This window comes from Pinus tabuliformis, chromosome 3_1, assembly GCF_031772625.1.
Source record: "Pinus tabuliformis cultivar Carrire ecotype Pingquan chromosome 3_1, CPIR1, whole genome shotgun sequence".
Taxonomy (NCBI): Eukaryota; Viridiplantae; Streptophyta; class Pinopsida; order Pinales; family Pinaceae; genus Pinus; species Pinus tabuliformis.
The window spans coordinates 987312238-987320833 of NC_142301.1; the positions used below are offsets into that span (position 1 = coordinate 987312238).

At 35.5% G+C, this 8596-nt stretch overlaps 1 protein-coding gene across 1 annotated transcript; it reads right to left on the bottom strand.

Moving 5' to 3' along the window:
- Positions 1-202: 202 nt before the first annotated feature.
- On the bottom strand, positions 203-5122 carry NCS1 (permease, cytosine/purines, uracil, thiamine, allantoin family protein). The gene is made up of 2 exons (XM_089412349.1): positions 3902-5122; positions 203-1314 (listed from the first exon to the last, which is right to left on the bottom strand). The coding sequence occupies exons 1-2, from the start codon at positions 4920-4922 to the stop codon at positions 542-544; spliced, it is 1794 nt and encodes a 597-aa protein (XP_089268475.1). The 5' UTR covers positions 4923-5122; the 3' UTR covers positions 203-541.
- Between the last annotated feature and the right edge of the window lie 3474 nt (positions 5123-8596).

Consider the following 8596-nt stretch of genomic DNA (forward strand, 5'->3'; position numbering starts at 1 on the left):
CTATAAAAATTAAGTCATGAGTTGAAAGGATCATGAATCAGTGGCTATAACCTAGAAAACATAAACTGATTTCTGCGTTTCTTGACAGTCAAAACAAATGCTGCTGCATTAAGGATGACGTGATTTTCCAGATATGCATAATAGCATATCACTAAATAAGGAAAACGTGTAGTTCAGTAACTACAAATAAATTCTACAAAGGTGTGAATTGATAGTTAAAATGAAAGTGGAATGACTCCTTTAGCACAAAACCATGATACATGGAATTCCAGTTTTTATTCCAGCAGGTTACAATGCAGTTTTTCCTGAAATAAACGGTAAGCAGATTTTATCTATATGGTGTGAAGAGTAAATATTCTATTGTATGTTTTATTCAATTGATGTTTGTGAGCAGCAATTTCCAAGTACTGTTAATTCTTTGTGTGTATACTTCCCACGGGTTTGAGCATTGCAATATTTCTGCAATGATATGCACCAAGGCTATAAGATCATACCATGTCCAGTACTCAGGATCAAGCCGATTATCTTTTGGTATTCCTTGTCAATTTTCTAACTTGGAAACATCTTGGGGTGAAGCATATGTATTTGCAATGACCTCAGACTGTTTGATGTTCTGGAACCGTGATAGTGCCCAGTAAGCTAATCCAGCAATAAAGAAGCTCACAAACCATGAATTGTTGTACAGAATTAGAAAAGAAGGTGAACTCATATTTAACAGGCCAACAGTATGAAGAAAGCCTGGAACGACAGGTGCCATACCAACCAATAACGACACTAAGGCACTGATATTGTATCCTCGGTAGTACCAATACTGCCCATGAGGATTACAAGAGTATAAAGCATCAATATCTAAAACACGGCCTCTAAGAATGAAATAGTCCACAAGAATAATCCCTGCAATGGGGCCCAACAGAGCGGAGTATCCAACCAACCAAGTATAAATGAAGCTTTCACTGGATTGAAGCAGCCTCCAAGGCTGGCAAAGGATTCCCAGAATAGCTGTCAGTAAAGTGCCCCGTTTGAAAGTAAACCAAGAAGGACTGAGGTTCGCCAACGCGTTTGCAGGGGCCACTACATTGGCTGCTATATTTGTTGTCAGTGTTGCCAGGGCAACCCCAAAAATGGATAGTGAAATCGGCACAATACCACCAATTTTTCCCAGAACTTCAATGGGATTTGAGATTACACGCCCAAAAATAACTTCAGTAGAGGAAGTTACAGCCAGACCTAAGAATGTAAATGCTCCCATGAAAACAGGGAGACCTACTTGTCCAACAATCTGATCTGCTTGGCTCTTGGCATGCCTCGTGAAATCTGAAATGAAAAAGATGGGAGGAAAATTTTCAACAAGGGACCACAACATGACTGTTTCATATTGCTAAGAGCATTGGATTTCCTCTCTACTGATATTGAAAGAGATATTATGAATAAAGCTAATTGCAGAAGTAAAATGGCTACTTAAAACATAAGATACCGATTTTGGTATCTTGCCTTCCCTCTATGCGTTTCATTGAAACCAATTCTATTGATTGAATGCAATATATGTTGTTGTAACATGTGCCTATCATAAAAACACAATGATCGATTAAAGATTGAAAGCCCCAAATGCTACGGCATGCCTATGTTCTTTCCATTGAAGACTTTTTTTTTTTTGGGACCAGACGCAAGCATTTTTGTTTTACCAAATGCAAGCATACTTGTAGTAGAAAAAGAAACTGAATATGTTAGTAATTGATATATTGGTTTAAAAAAGAGTTCATTTTTGTGTTAGGGTAGTTAGAGTAAATTTGACTAAGTCAGAGTCAATTTAATATTGATGATTTATAAGTTTCAAGCTTCAGTAGCTTATGATTTTATTTATGTTATTTTAATGTATTGTAGTCTATTTAAAAGCATGATAACTCCATTGTTAATTATATTTGGGTCATTGTGAAAGCATAGTAAAGGAAGAGGAATACTCTAAAAATGCCAAAAAATTTGCCAATAATATAATAAAAAGTTTAACTATTTCTCTATAAAAAATAGCCATATTAAGTAAACCACTTAAATTATCCCCTATAAATTTATTGTGGTTTGTATTTAATATATATTTATTTATTTTTATTTATCTATCATTTTAATAACAACGACTATCAATACTCAATAATGTATCAAAAGAGTGAGTGCATAGGCACACTAAAATGATACAAACCTATGTAGATCACATATGATCTCTGAAACGTATGGCTCTTGAAAAGTGGGCCACATAAGAAGGATGCTACGATGGACATGCGTAAATGTAGGAGACTTGTGAGGACAAACCCCAATGACCAAATCCAACACAAGGCAACGAGACTAACAGATACATTGGAGGAGCCGTGAGCACTGAGCTGCCTCTTGAATTCCATGATTGAAATTGAGAGTCCAGAAAAGTGGTTTAGTTGTTATTGGGATGGATTTGTGTAAAGATTAGTTTTGAGAGTTGGGTTGAAGAGATCACATGGATTTGGTATTTGCAAAGTGCAAATGAGGTGGGAAGACAGCGTCAAGGTGAAATGATTGTATGGGATGATGGTTAAGTGTAGGTTAAGGAATACATCTAAATTATGGATTGGAAGAGACTAGATATATATAGCAAGAAAGGTTGCATAGCTGCATGAATGGAAGTAGATGGAGTTGATGGTACAGAGGCTTCGTGAAGGAATTGGTATGTTATGAAGAGCCATAATAGCCCAGAAACACCCTATAGTGTTTGATCCAAGTTTTAAAGCCTTGCCATATGTAGAAAGTATTCCCAAGTTTGTTGTAGGACTTGTTATTCAAGCATACATGTTGTGCGGTGCTGAATGGAGTTGTGTATGATCAAGTTATGGAATAGACCAAATAGACCAGTGCATGGAGTTGTGTATGATAAAGTTGTGGAATAGACCTCTTGAATAGGTACGAGGGTGGTAGGTGTACTCGTATGCTAGCTAGCTACAGGGGAAAATGTGAGATCTTGGGATGTGAGATGCTTGATAAACTATGCATGAGAAAAAGTGACCAAGAAAACTAACAGTTATAGTGGGTGGTTACCCATGTATTACAGTGGATAGTAACTTTTTTATATGGAGTTCAACAAAGATATCTAGACCAAATTCTCCTTTAGAAGTGAAGAAAAATCGGGTTGTTAGGGTAAATTAATTTGCTCATTAAAATAATAATAAAAAAATAGATTTATTATGGGCAGTTTTAGTAACCCATTATTTTGCCCATAATATTTTATGGGGTAAAAGGGAAAAAATACTATATGCTAGCCCATTTAACATCTGACACCTATAAGATTGACTGGCATCTCTTTCTTGTACAGAAGGCGAAGTAAGGATACTTCTAACGAACAATCCACTCCTCTCTACACGGTGAATTTAGAATGTTCAAATCTGTTCTAGCAATACATTTTTCAGCGACGATAGAGTTATTCAGAAAAGATGCCTCTCTTCACATTGGTGCCATATTGGATATGTTGCTGCTCCTTTCCTATGTAGGATGGAGTAATATGCATGTGCATATCTCGGTCGGTTGACATATGATCTACTGGTTTATATGCGTTAACAAAATATAGTAAATATCAAGCATTTTTCAAACACTGCCCCAAAAGACTAGTTTAGTATGAGTGATTATTATTTGGATCAACTTGAACCAAATCCCCAAATTCTGTATGGATCTTAAATTCCGTTTATCTTCAACTGGATACCAAAAATGGCCCAAAATTTCATAAACATTTTATATTCAGCTCTCCGTTTTCTATAGCAGATGCAAATATTCAGTTCTCCGTTTTCTATAGCAGATGCAACAAGGGATGTTTGTTGACAATAGAACCCATTACGATAAATATACAAGGAATGTGAAACCAGTCAGTACGGCGAGGGGGGGAAAGACTTACCCGGTATGTTGAGAGCCAAAGTAGCCCAGAAGCCAATATTGGCTGTAAGTGAAGGAAAGAAGACAGACCAGAACATGCCCTGCCGCGCACCTCCCTTACCAAATTGTGATGCCATGGAAAACATAGGACCAAACCCACCTGCATTCACATAGGCCCATACCAGCAGGGCCCCAGAAAGTGCAATCAAGATTGGAGCAGAGTATTTCTCCAGCTTCCTGATGCCTTCCATCCCATTCCATATGATTACCACCTGCAAAAACCAGAAAGCCAAGAAGCATGCAAATTCAGGAACACTGGTTCCGAGCCATGCAATAAAATGACCTGTCATCTTCCGTTTCAGCAGGGTATTGAGGAGAACAAATATGGCTTCACCACCGATCCATGTCTCAACGCCAAACCACCCACATGCCACCAATCCTCTCAGGATTGTGGGTATATGAGCCCCTTTGATCCCAAACGAAGCTCTAGATAAAACAGGAAATGAAATCCCATACTTTGTGCCAGGGTGCCCTGTCAAGATCAATGGAAAGAGCAGAAACAGATTGGCTGCCATTACAGTTGCAATTCCCTGCCACCATGCCATGCCCATCTCCACAAGGCTTCCTGCCATGTAATACGATGGCACACCCACTACAAGACCAATCCAAAGAGTAGCCATGTCCCATTTAGAGAAGGTCCTTTCCTTCAGAGATGTGGGTTTTAAATCTTCATTGGTAAGGCTTGGGTCGGGATTTAATGGGGCTGTAGCAGATACAGGCTCTAGCAATGCCTGCACAACAATACAGGTTCTTTTTTTCACTCTGGATTCACCTAATAGCAGAGAGTCTTGAGAGCGATTTTCAGAAGAATTATACATGATTGAGGGCGTCCTTAAGCTGCTACCGAAGGACAGGCGCGAGTGATTCTTGCTCAGTTTCAGCTGCTGGTTCTGCCACTGCTTTTGATTGAAATTACCACTGCCACAGACTGGCTTGAAAGATCTACAACGAGAATTCATGAGCTGGGCCATTTGATAATGCATCACTAATAATTCAGGGAGTGTGACAGGGGACGTGGGAAAATCAGGACCTCTAAATATGTATGTGAGATGGACACAGAATGCAATCAGAATGTTAATCTGACTTACAGGAATGATGGCCTTTAGTAATCAAGGGCCGAGAAGCCCAAATAGGTGGGAGGATTCGGAATCCAGTCGTTGACTGTTGGTCTACATTTAAAAAATCGTATTTATCCCTACCTGCCCTCCGATTGTGTCGTTTTCATGAAATTTTTCCACGGCGTGCTATGCTCCAAGGGTCCCAGCAGCTTCAGTTTGAAATATAGAATCCGAAAATAATAAAAATTACGGTCATTTGTATTGCATATCTACTGACGCACGCTCAATTTGGGCGGATAACTTTTTGGAGGTGGAGAGAGGCGTAAAATTAGAAAGGTCGAACAAGTTTTTTCCATTTTTAATTTAATTTGAGATTCAATTACCTTTTCTAGGATATTGGTGCAAAATACATTTTTATTTTAATTTGGGTTCATATCTAAAATTTATTATAAACAAAGTAATGGTTTAAGAAACTGAGTTAGTTGACAAAATAGTTAAAATTGTCATTTTGAATTTACGAAGTTGTAATATTAATTATGAATATTATAAAATTGTAGGGTAATATAAATATTTTAAGTTGTGAAAGTTATTTATTTATTAACATAGGTTTATTTTAGTTTCGGATCTATTAAGGGTTGAGATATAGGTTTATTTTAATTTCGTATCTATTAAGCGTTGAGATAGATCAAATTTGGTGAGATGTAAAACTATTTTAAAATGAAAATGGATCAAATTTCTTGAGATGTAAAACTCTTTTAAAATGAAAATTGATTTTTTCGCCAATTCAGAATTAAGATAAAACTACATTAGTTTAAAATGGGCAATTTCAATGTATATAATTTGAATTTTCATTATAATAGTTATTAGCTTTTCACATTAAGAATTGTTTGATAATGAAGAGTGCTTGTGAATTGGTCTTTGTGATATGAGGGTTTGGGATTTATAGGTCTTAGATTTTGAAAAGTCCAAAGTTTTAAATTTTCTATGAATATAACAGTGGATAATGGTTACCAGAGAAAAGCTATTGTTGAAAAGGGATGTGAGATTTGAATTGAGATGACACAAACATATTTATAAAATTAATAAGTCAAGATTTATTTGCTTCTCACTTTATCCACAGTTAAGTGTTCTTTTGTACACAATTTGGTTTTTGCAGTCAAGCGTTCTTTTGTACACAATTTGGTTTCTTGTTGATATATCTCCTATTAACCAACATAGATCCAACTTAAATAGGGATTTAACATGAGTCGAGAGAGATCCAATTTCTTCATTTGCAAATTTTTTTTATGAGTAGACATTATTTAAATGTTTTTTTATTTTTTATTTTTTATTTAGATTTTTTTAAATTTATTTTGGCCGACATGAACAAAATTTCAACTTTGATGATGGATGGTCAGCGTTACACATCATACTGGGTTGTAGAATGAGCCTCTCAGCTCCATAAGGATCATTTGCCTCTCAGTAAGTTTTTTAAACTCTAAAATGTCCTCACAATTAGCCTTTAAGACTAAAGGATTTGAGATTTATGGATTTGACGGTTCAAAGAGCCAAGAGTTTAAATATTCTATAGATGCAACAATGGATAGTAATGATGAGAGAAAAGTGATTGTTGGAAAAGGATGTGAGAGTTCAATTGCAAGAGACATAAATACATTGATAGGATTAATAACTTAATGATTTCATGGCTTGCCACTCCATCCACAATCAAGTATTCTACTTTGCGTCTTGTATGTAAGAGTTAAAATATAGCAGTCCCAATATATGCATTATGGATTTATGTTGATTGAACTCTTGTAATAAGGGTCGTTAGCATCTCACAATAATATTTTTTATTTTGATGAGTCCTCATAGCTGGCCTTTATGATTAAGAGGTTTTGGGATTTATAGATTTGAGACTTCAAAGAGCCAAGGGTTTAAATTTTTTGTGCATACAATAGTGAATGGTGATGGCAAGATAAAAGTGGTTGTTGGAAAGCTATGAGAGATTTGAATTGAGAAGAGACATAAACTCATTCATAAGATTAATAATTCAATGATTTCATGGTTTGCCACTCCATCTATACCCAAGTGCTATACTTTGTGCCTTACATGCATGACTTGAAATAGAGTAGTCTTGATGTATACATTGGGTTTTCATTGGTAGGGCTCATATAATAAGGGTTTTCCACCTCGCATAGCAAGATTTGTTGACTCCAGGGAGTATTTGCAATTGTTTTTTTATGATCAGAGGGCTTGCGATTTCTAGATTTGAGAATTCAAAGAGATGAGGGTTAAAATATTTATAAATGCAACAGTGGATGGTGATGTCGAGAGAAAAGGGTTGTTTGAAGGGGATGTGAGTTTTAAATTAACAGGAGACACAAAGGCATTGATAGGATTAAATATTCAATAATTTCATGGCTTTTCACTCCATCCACAACTAAGTGTTTTTCTTTGTGTCTTACATGCATAAGTTGAAATAGAGTACTTCTAGCGCACACTATCTAGGTTTTCATTGATGGAAATCCTACAATAAGGGTTGTGATCTTCTCATAGTAAGATATTTTTACCTTGACGAGTCTTCACAATTATCATTTATGATTAGAGGGTTTGGGATATATATATTTGATAGTTTGAAGAGATGAGGGTTTACATATTTTATATATGTAATAGTGGAAGGTGATGACAAGAGAAAAATGGTTATAGGAAAAGGTTGTGTTAGATGAATATTTTTATGTAACACATAAAAGGAGGTTATCCCATTGAAGAGGCCACATTTTGAAAGGATTTTGGTATTTGTTGCATAACAAAGACCCATTGGAGGAAAAATGCCAAAATATTCCTAATTATAAGGATTATAAGTCCCCCTTTTATTTAAAATAACGAAATTTATTATATTTTCACTAAGCTTTTAATTGCATATGTATTTATGATGTGAGAGATTTCCCTAGAGCATATTTGTGAGGGCTTCACGTATAAGTTTGTTATGATTTAAAATTTATTTATTTTCCTAGTGTCTATGTCCTATTTTAGCCTTGTCTAGTGCCTAGCCTGGTACACTTTGTTATGTTGTCACTGTATGCAACCAAGTTATGTTTATGGGACAAGATTTGATGAAATGTCTAAGGGCTTGCAAATGAAAGTCATATAGCATAAACTATCAAATATTCAAATGCATTAAGTTCGATAGAAATTCCACACATAGTCTATTACCAAATAAAAAATCATAGGAAGTTTACAAAAAAATACTTTCCAAACAATTATTGACTTAACGATCAATTCTCCTGAGCCTCTTTACAATCACGAAAGCAATGCACGGGCCTCTAGAATAACATATAGCTGACAACAATATAAAGCCCAAACCATGAAGAGCAAAACCACACATTGCTTACTTACAAATATCATATTTATGCTCGAGTCCTTAAGTCTCTAGTTCCAAAGAATTTTCATTTCTTTGCTTAACTCAATTTTTTTTACAATTAATAAATGATTAGTAATTGACTCTTCAAAATCCACATTTCACCATTTTTTGTTGCACTTTGTAATTGAATTTTTTTCAACCCCTTATACCCAAATTTTTTATTGAAATTGGAGGGTAGATATAGGGATATGTCCTCTAC

Excerpts from the sequence above, each read along its gene's own strand:
- NCS1 (XM_089412349.1), bottom strand. The coding sequence starts at position 4,922 with ATGCATTATCAAATGGCCCAGCTCATGAATTCTCGTTGTAGATCTTTC. Across the intron at positions 1,315-3,901 it reads TTTGGCTCTCAACATACCGG|ATTTCACGAGGCATGCCAAG; the intron begins GTAAGTCTTTCC and ends TTTTCATTTCAG.